Here is a 16,035-nt window from a genome sequence, read left to right as displayed (position 1 = left end):
ATGTCACAATTAGGAAATACTATAATAATGAATTTAACATTTAAAAGACACTAGAACTAAATTCTCTGTGTAAATTTGCAGATAGTGATTAACAAGTAAAATGCCATTTTCCTGTGGTGGATATAAGCAGAATCTTTTACATAAGCACATGTAGCTTTGAATTAGAGTGTTGGATTCACTTCCTCTTTCTCTCTAGTGTTTTTGTTCTGAGTCATAATATCCAGGTATGACCTTTTTCTGTAAAATTAGCACTTAGGGATTTGATCATTTTTATTTGTCTTAAAAAAACAGGTGTTCTTGAATGAAAGTTTATGTTATTAGTAACTCAGACTTAGACCATGTGATATTCTGATATCTAAATAATTAAAGAAAATGCAATTTCATTATCTAGATGCCTGTGAATGAGTGACATGACTTTGAATGACTGTCTAAAAGCAGCTCACCTGACTGCTCATGGGTGCTTTTCTCATTTTCAAAATACATCTGCTTAATTCCATATAGATCATCGTTTAATGACTTTCAATTCCACAAATGATTTCTCTATCTTTTTTCCTGGACCTTATAAATTAGGATGACTTAATATGTCTTTTCTTTGTAGCCAGTCCCTGAAGAACTACAGAATGGTGAAGGTTTTGGGTACGTGGTTGCTTTCCGCCCACTTGGGGTTACCACCTGGATCCAGACAGTGGTGACATCCCCAGATAACCCAAGATACATCTTTAGGAATGAAAGCATTGTGCCTTTTTCACCATATGAAGTTAAAGTGGGTGTTTACAATAACAAAGGTGAAGGGCCCTTTAGCCCAGTGACAACAGTATTCTCTGCAGAGGAAGGTATGGAAAATACAAAGGCTTTAGTTCCAATCTAATCAATGCATTGCTTTTAAAAAATGTCTTGAAAGTTATTTGTGACTTCAGAGATGTATTTTTTTTTCAAAAGAGCAGTCACCAGAGCTATTGTTAGATTACTAGTGCAGATAATAATGATCAACTGTACCTGACTATGAATGTTAAGACTCACTGAATAGTTACAGAGCATAATGATCAATTACAACTGTTCATGAGGCACTCCCATCCTGAGTTTCATATTGTGAGCCATGGAATACTGTCACCTCCTAAAGTTCATTTTTCTTCTTGGTGTAAAAATTAAGCAGTCCTTCAACTACCCTGACCCAATGCTGTAAACAGTATTTCCTACGGCCTCAGCAAAGGACAGAAGCATGATGGATAATGAGAACCAGGAGTTTGACATTTAAGAGATGTAGAGTGTCTATCTTTGAAGGATGACCCCAACTGTTGTAGACACTTGCATACTTCACCAAGAACCTGCTCAGTCATTCTGACTTTCTTGTACACCTCCTCAAGAAATCAAAATATAATATTTTCTTTCAAGCCCTCTTGAGAAAATGATAATGAAATTAGGAGAATCAAGCAAAATTGCCATCTGAGATATTGACAACTGAATGCTAACCCTGTAATCATGTTCTGTCCCATACCATGTTATATGGAGCACTCAACATCTGCCAGGCATTGCCATTTTGAATTTTCAAATAAAGGTTGAAACATAGATTCAATTATTAGTTTCCATTTAGACATGAGAAAATGGGAGATTGATGAAGGATGTGAACAAATTTGCTAAAATATATTTAGTAAATGGAAAAACCAATTTCACCCAGGGAACTTTGGCCTTAACCATTCTGAACTTATGAACAATGATAGCATATTGTTTCCCCTACATCTCAGACTGGGTAATAAATTATGAAACATGGTTCAAAGTTGGTGACTTCAATGGTAATAAATATAGTCAGCTTTATTAAGACTCCCACCTCTAGTCTTATATTTTCATTTTTCCATTAATGGGGAAGAATAAAATTGTTGTAAAAATCTTTTCTAAAGAGTGATCCTACTGTTTATAGCCAGACCCATTTTCCAGAAACTATCAGACCTATAAGGGCAGACCAGGGCTTAGACAGTGATGAACCAAGGAATCTTTAGATACTGCCTACCCATGCACCTAAGACCTGAGTGTTGTTAGTGGAATAAAGAGACATCCAGAGCTTTCTACCTATTCTTGTATTGCTCACTTCCCCTGTGTTGTTACTGTTCTTGACCCACTTGCAGTGACGTATATACTAGAAATATGTTACTTTGACTCAGTGAGTCAAATTAAAATCTGTTCAGGGAGCCTCATAAAGAACCACAATCCGAGGGTCTCAGAAAATGTTCTGATGCTCTAGACTGCCAGTGCTGAATTGATTGGTTCTAAGTACTGCTGGTGTCTCTGCCCCAACCCTAAGAGTATTTAAATAGAAAAACCACTGTGCCCATCGTTAAACTCGGATTCTATTTCAGCCTCATGTAGTCAGGGCCTAGGATCAGAACCATTTAATGCAGAAATGGATGTTGAAGAGGAGAAATGTCCGCTGAGAACCAGTATGCTGAGAAAAGCAAATCTCTGTGAACCCCATAAAACCCAGGAACAAGTGTTACAAAGAGGATTTCCTGGTGATAAAATGGACATGTCTACTCTCTCCTTTGATAGAATCTGCAATCTATCGCATTTGAATCTCTGTTCCCTAGAAACTGCACTCACTCAGTACTTATGAGCCAATGACATTGACTTGACCTTGGTCTTTGCTTGACATGATGTCAGTAGCATTTGCAGGTAAACAGCTGGTGTGGGATGAAGGAGAGGGAAGCAAAGACAGGATGGAAAGAACAAAAGGATGGATTGAAAAAAGGAAGATACTAAGAAATAAGTCCAAAGAGTGAAATATAGGTTGCTATGGCAATTAGGCTATGAAAACCTAGTAACTATGAAGTCACCTTTTCCTAAGCAGAAGAGTAGGATCCATATTTTCACGATATGGTAAATGATTTCAAATACTTTTACAGAATATTATAAGTTCTTCAACTGATCAATGTTTTTATTATTATTATTTAAAGATTTCAGCCAAGTTTTATGGTACATTCGTATAATTGCAGTCCCCTAGAACCAAGGCAGGATGATTTTTGTGAGTTCTAGGCCTGCCTAGACCACATGAAAAGTGCAAGACCAGCTAGGACTACATGCCAATACCCTGTCTCAAAAACTTAAATTGAAAAATTTTAAATTTAGAATTTCAGATGATTTGTCAATTTAATGCCCAACATTATCACTGTATTCCAATTTCTGTTTCTGAACAGAGCCTACAGTAGCCCCATCCCACATCTCTGCCCATAGCCTGTCTTCTTCAGAAATTGAAGTTTCATGGAACACAATTCCCTGGAAGTTGAGCAATGGACATTTACTTGGCTATGAGGTAATTGCTTTAGAATTAATGTGTATTTGCATGTTGCTACAATGTTTTATTTTAAATTCTTCTTAACATCAGCATTTTAGACAAATACTGTCTTCAGCTGAAATTTTCTTACTGGCAGGCACATTGCCCCATCAGAGTATTTTAACTCAGCCAGGTAGATGGAAATAACCATTTAGGTGGAGAAGGCTCATACAATAAATATGGAAGAAAGTTGTGGAATCTAAATCTTCTATGTGGCTTCTCTAAAATAACAAGAATGAGATTGAACTATAGTACCGAGTGTATATAATTATTATGTCACCAGGAAAACACATTCCCCAGGTTTTTGGCCTATTCTCTTGGTGTTCTTGTTACATTGTAAGATTCTCTTCTAGTCTCTAGTACACTTAGCAGCCTGTAACATGACTCTCACTTGCAGTGATCTCTGTATTTGGTGAAATAAGAAAAATATTTAAAGAGATGATATCATAAGACCGAATAAAATGAAAGTCAAAATAAGTCAGCAAGACAGCAAATCAGTTTGAGTGCAAAAGGACATGCCATTTTGATAGGGTCCACAAGGGTAGGAAAGCTTAGCCAGGAAATTAAAGGAAAAGTAAATAAACATGGAAGAAGTATAACATTTCCCACTGAGCATGAATAGTGTAGACATCGCTAAAGGGCATTCGCTGGAGAAGGGTGACTTCAGAATGGCGTAGCAGAGCCATTTTACACATGGTGCTGAATAATAAAATGATCCAATGTTTAATAAAAAGCAATATAACTAAGAACTAGATAAATGAAAGAAAACAATATTAAGGTTTATTTAACAACAACATTGTTGGAATGATAGTTATGATTTCTACTTTTCCTACATCTGTCTTCTTAGGAACCTCCCTGTCTTAGGGTTTCTATTACTGTGATAAAATTTCATGTCCCAAAGCAACTTGTGGAGGAAAGGGTTTATTTCACCTTACAACTCTTGGGCCACACTCCATCACTGATGGAAGTCAGGACAGGAATCAGGAAGCAGGAACTGAAGCAGAAGCCATGGAAGAATGCCACTTACCAGCTTGCTTCTCATTGCTTGCTTAGCTCGCTTTTTTGTACCATTCATTACTACCTGCAGAAGGGATGACATCTCCCACAGTGTTCTTGGCCCTTCCATATCAATCATTAGTAAAGAAAATGACCTACAGACTTGCCTAAGGCAATCTTATGGAGACATTTTCTCAATTGAAGTTCCTCTTCTCTGATAACTGTAACTTATGTTAAGTTGACAACAAAACAACAACAACAACACTACTTCTATGGGCAACCAGGCGATTTGGCCAGGCTTACATGGGCATGTTAGCTCCACACAGCCTTTTCCCCTTCTGCTTTTGAGTCCAACCACAGGCGTTGGTCCTAGGGTGGTCACTTGATCATAGGCAACTGGTCTATAAAAAGTACATCACAATCAGTAGGGTTCTTATTTGACATGTTTAAGTAAGTAGGGTAGACATTATAGCCATCGAGGTGCTGTGTCAGATTCACAGCTTACTTCTATTTTGTAAGCTAACACTCCAGGCATACCGGGCAATGCTGGTAAGATGAGAGGGAGCAGATATACTCCTGTGTTGCCCTGGATGATAAAGCAAGCAAGAGCTTATAGAACTTCAGAAAGAACAAATAGAAGAGCCATTTGATAGCTACCTGAATCTCAAGTAGCCTTGAGATTTGTTGCCACTTTGCCCTGCTTCTCATTAAAGTCTCTTTGTATTTGAACAGCTCTGAGTGTCTCCATTCCTTGTAACCAAACAAGGCTTGACTTAAATAAATATTAACCAGTGAATTAGAGATAGGACAGGCACCAGAGCAGTGATGCTTAAGATATAGGCTAGGGGTCAGTTCCTCAGAATTACCTGGGGTTATCAGTAAACATGAGCTCTGTAAATTCTCCTTAAAACCACTGGATGAAATCATGTAGGTAATGTACACGTTTTAGTAAGTATTAGAAAGGTGACAGCTTTTATGATTAAACATAAGAAGAACAGGTTTTGATAGAAAAAGACCAAATCAGAAACAAGAGACACTCATTAAGGGAGGTGGAGGGTGAAGAGTGTGAAACACCATAAAAATACAGCAGGGACATGATCAGCCTCTAAAATGAGGCCAGAGGAGAAAGTAGGAATCCAGACACCTGATCCTGTGAGGTGGGTGTAAGCAGTGGGCCATGATAGGGCAACAGCAGCAGCTCCCAAAGGCTAGAGCACTGACTGTGACAATGACAATAAAGCTCTGTTGGCTGCAAGCAGGAGCAGGGCCGCAAAGCAATGAAGAGAAAGCCAGTCCCTGCTGTGTGAGCAGTTTCATAAGCTGCATGCTTTCAGGAAGCTGGACAAGGTAACATGTGGAAGGTATTTGTCATAACATATGGCCCATGAAAATAAAAAGCCAGCTGGAAAGCATGTCTAAAGAGACTATTTAAGATGTTTATTTGCCAATTTTATTCCAGTAAATAGTCTCAAGCAGACACTGAGTCCTAAGCTTTCTTGCTTAAAGAGAGCTTGAGGAAACTCGGGAAGAGTTGAGTCACCCGGCCTGATACCTACCTGATGTCTTCTAGCATTCTTTCCATAGGGTAAGAAACGTCAGTAGATAGTTCTGTGTGTCTTGGAGGGTGCTGAGAAAGAAAATATGGAAAATTTTGGGTCTTCGTGGGAAACATTTTTGAAACTCCCTAGCAGTGCCCAGCCGGATTCTTGGCAAGACCACAGAAAGGAGCAGATGTGCTCTGGCATACAGCAGTGATTTCCCATTCACCTAGAATAGCCCCACACTGGTACACCTAAAGGGCTAAAATCAAATGTCATAAAAAGCTACCTGTCCCAGCTTTGAAAAATGACCCAGGAGTGACTGTAATTGAAATTCCCATAAGATGAGCAGGACAAAGGATTTAGTTTTCAGTCAAAACTAGTCAAGGAAAATCAATGTATATATTTGACAATCTTTAGTGAGGAAATAGAAATGCATGCCAACCTTGAATGCTTTTGCCCTTACAAACAAAAGCAGGGTCGTAAGTCCCAACATGGCTGTACCTTGTGATACAATTAAATGAAATAAATGAGTACACCATTCTGGACTTGTGGGCTTATAAAACATCTTGAGAGTGTTGGCTGTTGGGAATTGTTAGCACGGGATATTTACATGTTATGGATGTGTGTGTAAACATGATTTTAGAGGCCTAAAGTTGATGTTGAGTGTCTTCCTCTATTTCTTTCCACCTTCTATTTTTTTTTTTTGGTTTTTCGAGACAGGGTTTCTCTGTGTAGCTTTGTGCCTTTCCTGGGACTCACTTGGTAGCTCAGGCTGGCCTCGAACTCACAGAGATTCGCCTGGCTCTGCCTCCCGAGTGCTGGGATTAAAGGCCTGCACCACCACCGCCCAGCCCACCTTCTATTTTTGAGACAGGATTTCTCACTGAACCTAGAATTAATTAGTTCAGAAAGACTAGCTGACCAGTAAGCCCCAGGTATCCACTTGTTTATGGCCCCCTAACATGGGGTTTTAATCCTACAACAAGTATGATTAAAGAAATGACAGACACCAGGGCTGTACCAAATTTTGCATTTAAATTCTGGGGATTGAACTAAGTAGGGCACATGAGTTCTGAAATGACTGTGAAATGTCCCCAGCCCTGACTTTTTTAATGTATAAATTCAGCTGCTGAAGAGTTATTCAGAAAAGGTCATTTTATTGAAAATAGATTTCATGTTGGAAAAAGCATATGAGCATGTGATTGATAGAAAATCAAAGAACCCTAGCATCTCGTAGAGGTTACACCATTTTCATGCAGTCAGATCTTCCTGGGTGAGGAGATAGGCCCCATATGGAATAGAGAACTTCACTTAATTGTTTGTTCCTGTTTCCCAGGTACTCAGGGTAGTACGAAAAAAAGATGACTAACTTAATACAGTTTGGACTTTGCTGTTTGGGAAGTGAGCTCCAGGACATTCATAAAGCTTTCAAAGGTTCACTTAAAATAGAGATAATACTAGCCAATAACTCAGAGCCTTGTTTTAGAATTAAGTGAAAGAAAGCTCCTTGCCCGTCCTTAATATATGGGGAAGTGCTTAGTCTTACTGTGACTTGATATGCCATGTTTTGTTGATACTCATGAGAAACCTGCCCTTTCCTGAACTGAAATGAGTGGGAGAGGGTTAGGGAGGTTGGAACAGAAAGGGTTGGGGAGAGGGACTGGGAAGGAAGGGAAAACTGCAGCTGGGGTGTAAAATAAATAAATAAACAAATTTATTTGTTAAAAACAGCAGCATTTGTCAAAACTGCCCAAGGAGACTTACTTTCTGTTTTGAATGTTGGACTTTGGATTCAAATTTCACTGAAAAAAATAATTAAAAAGAAAGACAGGAAATAAGTCTACTGTGCATCAAATGTGTGACCCCAGAGCTGTTGTTCCTGTTACTGGTAGGGCAGGGGGCAAGGGACTGCAAGAACAGTGATAATGCAACTTTCTACATAAACTTTTGGGTTGGGGAGTGTTTGCATTTTTCCTGTTTGTGCAAAAAATAACAAACAGGATCTTCAAATGTAGCACATACAGTGTGTGCAAAAGAAGCCATGATTGAAAAATGTACTCTACAAGTGTGTGATATGCACAAAGAAAAAGAAAATGAACTAAGAGATTCATGAACTGGTGGGGAAAATGTTAAGAATTCATTTATGTAATTTTAGCCTGATAAAAATATACCTTTTCTTAGTTTCAGCAATTATTTCAAAACTAACCTGGAAGGATAAATGACTTAGCAGAGTAATTAATTATCAGTCATGTGGCTGAGTTTGTGGGTTGCAGTTTCTCAAGTTTGTCTTTGAACTTGTTAATAGCTCCCGCCTCTCTCTCATCTCAGTGAGAGCTGATCACGGCCCATGTGGCAAGCTGAGCACATGTCGTCATTAGCATCAAGACTAATTTTCTTTCTGATTTGACCAAGCGTTAGTTGAGAAGCTCATTTCCCTGGGCTCCAATTTATTTCATCTGCTAAGCAGTTACACTTGGGCTCATGTCTTTCCTGGTGCCCTTTAGAATATGAACAAGAGAGGCAGACATGATAAAGAAGAGGCAGAAGCCTGTAGGGGTGTGGAGATTGGATACCTGAGGAAGAGAACACACAGTTCTTACATGGTGTATACTAATAATTTCCTCCTCCTCCTCCTCCTCCTCCTCCTCCTCCTCCTCCTCCTCCTCCTCCTCCTCCCTCTGCCTCTGCCTCTGCTACTACCACCTCTACTTCTTCGAAAAAAGATACTTTGACAATATCATACACATATACAATACATGATAATTATTCTCATCTTCCACCCTCTTTTATCTCCCTCCCATCCCTATGAACCCCATCCTCCTCCCTACAAATCCCTTTTCCACATCATGTCTTCTTTCTTTTGTGAACTACTGAGTTTAACCAGGGCCGTCTATGTGAGCATGAGTATGAACTATTCATTGCAGCCTGGTGAGCTAACAATGAAGACTATCCATCCCTCCAGGTAATAGTTAAGGGAGAGGTAAGGGACACATGTGCTCCCCCATCTATGACTGCCTGTTGATGGCAAGCCTAGTCTTGTAAAAGCCTATTACAGATAACTGCAGTCACTGTCAGTCCATGGTTACAATGGCCATGTTGAGGGCTAAGCACTCTACACTCACATATTCTTAGCACCTTGAGCAACCATGAGTCTCTGAATTCACCATGATCCACTGCAAAGAGCAATTTATCTGATCAAGGCTGAGAGTAGTATTTTTCTGTGTGTGTATGGGTATAAGATAATTTACGAGAGCATGGGTAGCCTCATTCAAGGGCCACTTGAATTGACTCTCTGGAACCTACTGGTAAAGGAGTAGTACGTCCACTATCAGGATAGCTAACTACCTTCTTATCATATTTGATTCCTGCTCCACAGGAGGGAATTCACATTAGGTACTGTAAACCTAGTCAAAATCCCATGACAGGGAGGTCAAGGGCTTTAGTGAGGAAACTATTGTTATCGCTTTACTAAACAGACATGGTATACCTTTCAAACTCCCTTCTAAATAACTGGAATATTTATACCCAGAGAATAATGAGTGGCTAACAGTGACTGCAGAGACTCAATCTTGATCAAAGTATAGAGATAAATAATTGTTTAATGCCTAGCTATAAATGGGACATGTGTATCACCCCTCCAGAGCTGAAAGAACATCACAGAACAAAAGACAGAAAGAATGCAAATGCTGGAGTAAAGTAGGAAGCAATATGAAATGCTGACTTTAAAGCATGGCATAGGTTCTGTATTCTTGAACTTGCAGCAGCTTTATTTATCTGTGCAAGATCGAAGTTTAGATCAGTCATCACACTGTCATGGAAAGGAGAGGGCTCATGCTTTATGCCCACCAGAATTTATAAGCAGATAACAATTGATATCACTTATAGTAGTGTAGCCATTGATAAGTTACACATTATCCTGTAAACAGACTCCCACCCATGCTCCTGTAAGCAACCTTAGTGAAACTCATTGGGTCACTAAATGAGATAATAATAAAATGAAGTAGGTCTATATAAAAAGAGAAAGGGGATTAACTTGGGTGGCATTGGGAGAAGAGAAGTTAATGGTGGTGGATACAAATGAAGCATGTTATGATTGAAAATATCATAATGAAACTCTTTATTATATACCTATTATATGATCTTTAAAACTGCTTTGACAATAAAATTCCTTATCTGGAAGTCTTCAGTAATATTAATCATTCTAGGTGCTTTAGATGGAACCTGATTCCATGAACAGAAATACAATGTCAAATTCTAAATTGACCTCAGCTGAATTGTGAAGTTTCTCAAACAGTATTTACGTTCAATAAAAATTGTTAATACAAGTATATAAAAAAAAATTGACTCTCCATTTCCCAGCAGCTCTCAGTTACCAATAGCTGCTCAACTAGGGGTGAGACATCCTGAGTCCCTCCCTCATCCATGCCCCATTGAACTTCTGCAGGTCTTCTGCATCCAGTCACAGCTGCTGTCAGTTCATATTACTTATAGTAACCTCTTGTATTTGTGTGTGTGTGTGTGTGTGTGTGTGTGTGTGTGTGTGTGTGGAATTAGAAGAAAAGTTCTCATAGTAAAGAGAAATGATAAGGAAATACTAATTACCCTAGTTTGAGCAATGTATGAAGTATACAGACACTAAAATGCCACACTGTATGACATTAATTTTGCCTTAGTTTCTTTTCCCATTGCTGTGATAAAATACTTCAACCAAAGCAACTCAGGGAGAAAGGATTTGTTTCAGCTCAGAGTTCGAGGTTCTAGTCCAACCTGGCAAGGAAGCCATAGCAGCTAGTCACATTGTGTCCCCAGTAAGGAGCACAGAGAGCAATTGATATGTGTTTCTGCTCAGTTTTCCTTCTCCATTTATCCATATTCTAGGATCCTAGACAGGGAATGATGCCACCCACAGTTGGGTGGGTCTTCCACCTCAGTTAAATGCAATCGAGATAATCCCCACAGGCATGCCCAGAGACCTATCTTCCATTTAATTCTACATTCTGTCAGATTGACAACCAGCATTAACCATAAGAAGTATGTACAATTAACACATGTTAATAATTATTTTAATTCAAAAAAGAGAAGAAATAAACTCATACAGAATCATTTTTCTCAGTATGTGAAATAAACCTATACATGTGAACTAGCTCAATACAGCATATTTAGGGAGAACCTGATAGACTTTTGTTTTAAGTCTGGCAGAGGAGTAAACACAAAAGAATCCCTCACTGAGACTCCTTGATGTCTTCATCCAGCCTCCTGTTCCAAACAGCTGTACAGAACGTATTTAGTCCCTAACATTTTCATTTGACTGAAGAAAAGTATCAAATATTTGAGTACCTTCTCTGAAAGTATGGAAGCAAAGGCATATGCCTTTATGCTCATTCCTTGTTACTGAGCAAAGAATTCACATAGGAAAATGAACACAGGAAAATTGGACACAGACAATTGAGACATATTTGCATAAGGCAGTTCAGGCAAACTTTATTTAAGTGAGTAGGTACAGATTTTAAGAGAGGGTAGAAGACAGAGTTCTGCAGTTGAGGTTGGTTGCAGTGACCCTTCACAAGGGTGGAGAGCAACAAGGACTCTTTTGCAGCCTTGGCTTTCAGCCATATAGCTGTGAGAACAACTTTTGCTTCCCAGGTGTACTGTGGTTTTACTAGACACCCCCTCCAAATGATGTCCAATGAGAAGACAGCAGGAAATGAGCCAGATTGATGTGTGCAGTTGTTCCACATGACTCTCCCAGGGCCAAGAACAGACTGACCATGAGGGAAAGATAAATGTGGGCTTGTTTTCCTAAAATAGTTCAATGTATTTTTTTCCGTGCCTTCTGTTTATTCCAGTGTGTTCAATGTAACAGCTATGTTAAAAATATTCCTCCTTTTGAAAATCGCTAAGCATGCACATAACCACTTTCATCTATTTAAAAGTATTCTTGATTTAATACCTGTTCTTTAGTGACTAAGCAAAGGTACCATTTTTCAATGCAGCATCTTTATGTACTGTATTTCAGTTATACTTAAATTAATAAAATCTCTGCTACAGTGATAATAAAGAGTCCTCACAGCAGGAGTATTACTTTTGGGTAACCAAATTACTTGCAGAAATAGAGATAACATTCTTAATCGTGACATTCTTCCAGTTTGTTTCTGTTTACTTATCCAGATTAAATTGTATTGACTGGCAAAATGGTTTTATGATTCAAAAGGAAAGCAAAACAAACTTGTATTATCTCATCAGCAAATTAAAGCACTATGTTTCATAGATGCCCAGAGAGTTGGAATTTAATACCCAGCCTGGTGAAGAAAGGAGGGAAGTATTCTTAAATGGTGTTAATCCAAGTCTTCTCACAATTCAACAATGTTTTGTTCCAAGGTACCAGGGGAATCCTGAAACTATTGATAATAAAGTTTATTTTATAAGTGATAGACTTAAGAGATTACCAATAACTAATAATAAAATAGACCACATATGACAGCATACTCCAATAACAGTTATTCTAATGTCATCTCTTTTTCTTAAAATACCTTTCTCTACAGAAGTTACAAGAAGCTTGTGGTCCACTGAGGATAACTGAAACTGTAGAGAATGAGACTGTGTTTAAGGAGGGGACTTGAGACTGTGTTTAAGGAGGAGACTTGCTCAGCAATAGAGGTCTGAGAACAGTTAAGTCATGACCTATGGTGTGAGACTGCCCTTATCAATGAAGTAAATGAATCATACATGCATACACACACACACACACACACACACACACACACACACACACACACACACACACAGGAGAGAGAGAGAGAGAGAGAGAGAGAGAGAGAGAGATTCCTCTCCAGCAAACCAAGATACAATGGCTCACTACCATTATAGAGACAAACTGGACCTAGCAGGTTTCTAGCTATGGAAAGCAGCTGAGAAGGACAGTTCACCCTTAATCACCTTCTCCTTTCATATGGTTTCCCATGTTATTTTTCCCACAGTAAACTCTGAGTGGATTTACAAGATGAAGGTGCCTATGCCCATCAAATTCTGTAAACTCTTATCCATATGTCCTTTGAATGCTGTTTTTCCCTGATCCCTTTTTCAGGACTCTAGTTGGAACTACATAGCCCATCTTCCATGTCTCTTAGCTTCACTTTCAGAACTTTTTGTTTGTTTGTTTCTCTGGGCCATGTTCTGGACTAATGTAGAAATACTTCCACCATTCATCTTCAGCTATATTCTTATCAATGATTTTTATTTATTTTAATTTCTTTTCAGTTCTAAGAGTTTTGCCTGCTACTTTTCAAATTTAGCTGACTTTTTAATCTATTGTCACATAATGATTTTATCCTATTTGCAATACACTTGGCTATTGTAAAGAGGATGACCTTTTAGTCTACTATAGTAAGCTGGTAGCAAATATCCCACCTATGACTCTTGGTACAGTTCTCATTTACAACACTTGAGTTTCTGCTCCTTTTTTATAGACACTGCCCTCATGTTCTCCCAACTTCATATCAGTTCTTTTTGGCACACATTTGCAAAGTATTTCCCCCATCGTAGACACTTTTCACATCTCCATGTTTTAGCTGCACCTTTAAATTGTACATCAGCAAGATGATATTATATTCTCTCAGTGGGAGTGCTGTTACTATTTGAATCTCAAACAGAACCCAAGGAAAATGGAATAATGCAGAATTATTTAGCAGCTAGGCCTGCTGACACAGCTAACTCAGGGGGACTGACAGAGGAGGATTACTAGTTAGCCATCCTGGGTTTCACAATGAGTTTGAACTCAAGCAACTTAATGGGACTCTGAAAATTAAAACTAAAAAGAGGCCCAAAGCACCAGAGTGGGCTCTTCAGCATTGCCCTTGCTAGTTCACCCCTTACAGCAATGAGCAAGGGACAGGGCCAATTTTCCTGCCTTTACATCCTCAGAGTCAGCTCTCCCACTCCTACACCTTCAGGGCTAACTCTACTGTGTTGCCCAGGAAAGGTATAGGGGCCACTCTCCCAAAAGGTGAAGACGGTCTAGAGTTGGTGGGCTGATCAACCCAGCAACTACTCAGGCCAAGAACCAGGGTTATGAGTTGGCCCACCCCAACATCCACACCATCTCTGATCTGGTGGAGCACATGAAGGGGCCAGTCCTGCAGACCCAAAGCTGCAGGATCTCCATGACACAGGGCAACAACAGGATATCCAAGAGGAGTCCTAGTGAGGGCCTAGCATCAATGGTGTATAAACCAGAGGCCTCAAACCAGACCAATCACTCTTTTCAATGAACACTTACTTGCACATAAAGATATATGGATAAAGGGGTCTACAGTGTGACTCACAGTGTCACATTACGGCTTCCATGATGAGATTTTTCCTTTCTTTCTTTTCTCTTAAATTTTATTTTATTTTGTTTTGTTTTGGGTGGGGGAGGTTACAAGGGCAGAGGGTGACTACGAAGAGACAGGAAATGAATGGGATAGAGATACATGATGCGAAAGACACAAAGAATAAATAAAAATAAAGTTTTTTTAAAAAAATTCCAATGATAAATAAAGCTTAGGTAGACCCACTTATACAATACAAGACCCTAAGTTCCAATTCCTAGCTCCACAACAAACCAACAAAACAAAGAATAAATATATTTTTACTTAATAGATATATTTATTTAATTTGTATATAATTTATTATATAATAAATATATTTTTATGAAAAATATTACAGAACATATTGGAATACTTACAGAAAACTTGCTTATAGGAAATTTCTACTTCTTTTTGTTTAGGTTCTGGCTATTTGTGTATTTATTCAACTCTTTACAGCTATCTAAGATTGTCAGTCTTCACTGACTAGTATTATGTTCAAATTTGGCACACATTTTCTCTGTGTCTAAATATTTCTAATTTCATCAACTATGATCTAAAGATAAATCTCTCCAGTCCTTGGAGAAGGGTTATAGTACTTTAACATGTATTGTTCACAAGAACTTTCAAGATGACTTTTAAACTCTATAAATGGGTTTATAAAAGTAGACTTCACATGCCAGTTGTGAATTATTTTTACTTCTTCTTTACATCGGTCTCCCAAGGCACATTTTCTTAGGCAGCTCACACTGAAGTAATTTGATATCTCACAAAAAGAATGACTCATGGATTAGAAACTAACAAGAGACCAGAAGTTAAACAGGATCTTGATTGAGTTATCAAACTTCTCCATCCCTCTCCTGCGTCATCTGTTAAGTGAGGATTATTATAAAGCAGATTTATGTGATACTTTCCCCAACCTGTGCTGTATCCCAAGCCACAAGCTTTCCGGCTGTCTATAACATTTTATTATAATTATTGATTAGATGTCATTCTTAGAAAATAGCTAGACAGTGTCCTCAAGGACAGGTCATCTAAACCTCACAGTACATACAGTGTTCAGTATTGGTTATATAAGATTTATGTCTGTTAGCATTTTGCTTATCAGTGGAGAGTGGAGTGGCCTTATAAAGAAAATCATATTTACTGGGTTCAGATACCTCATCTGAGGTTCTCATGAAAATGAATAATTCTTTTGCAAGAGAAATGCACAGAAATAACATCAAAACAGCATGTATACGGGTAGGAGGAGCTTATAATACAAAGTGAGGCAGAGAATGCTGAACTATTTAGTTTTATAATTTAGAAACATTATTGTAAGTATATGAGATTTACATTGGGCTATTATTTTTTTAAAGAATAAATGTATAGGTGCTCATTTGGAAAAAACAGAGTAACTTCTAAAATATTTTTGCTTGGAGGGCTAAAACCAATATCCTATCCAACTAGTCAGTATGATTTGTTTGCTCTACATACTATTGTACAGAGCATTTTAAAACTGGGCAATTTTACTCTAATTAATTAGAGTTCTGCATTTTAAATATTTCACTTTTCATCATGTATGATCTGTAGCCTAGGCTAGCCTTGGACTTGCTTTGTAGCCAAGGATAACTTTTAGTACTAATTATCCTGCCTCTAGTTCCAGAGTGGTGAAGGTGTGAGCCAACACATCCAGGGGTGCTGGGCATTGAGCCATGTGCTCTGTGCATGTTCAGTGAGCATTCTACCAACTGAACAACCACAGCTAGAAACACCAAATCTGCTGATTCAGACAGAGCTAAGTCCATGAGTCCAGAGGTAGCCTAGTCTACATAATGTCCATTATCTTCAGGAT

The 16,035-nt window shown here is 38.5% G+C and overlaps 1 protein-coding gene across 2 annotated transcripts in view; it reads left to right on the top strand.

Moving 5' to 3' along the window:
• Positions 1 to 16,035, top strand: part of Cntn3 (contactin 3) — a 395,670-nt gene that overhangs the window by 360,784 nt on the left and 18,851 nt on the right. For both annotated transcript variants that reach the window (XM_052719452.1, XM_052719453.1), the window contains 2 exons: positions 599 to 833; positions 3,186 to 3,301. In XM_052719452.1, coding sequence (XP_052575412.1) covers positions 599 to 833; positions 3,186 to 3,301 — 351 coding nt within the window. The remainder of the gene's footprint in view (positions 1 to 598; positions 834 to 3,185; positions 3,302 to 16,035) is intronic.

Source organism: Peromyscus californicus, unplaced genomic scaffold (assembly GCF_007827085.1).
Source record: "Peromyscus californicus insignis strain IS unplaced genomic scaffold, ASM782708v3 Scaffold_6__1_contigs__length_162567912, whole genome shotgun sequence".
Classification (NCBI taxonomy): Eukaryota; Metazoa; Chordata; class Mammalia; order Rodentia; family Cricetidae; genus Peromyscus; species Peromyscus californicus.
Note: the sequence above shows the minus strand (reverse complement) of the source record. Positions and strands in the feature narration are given on the sequence as shown.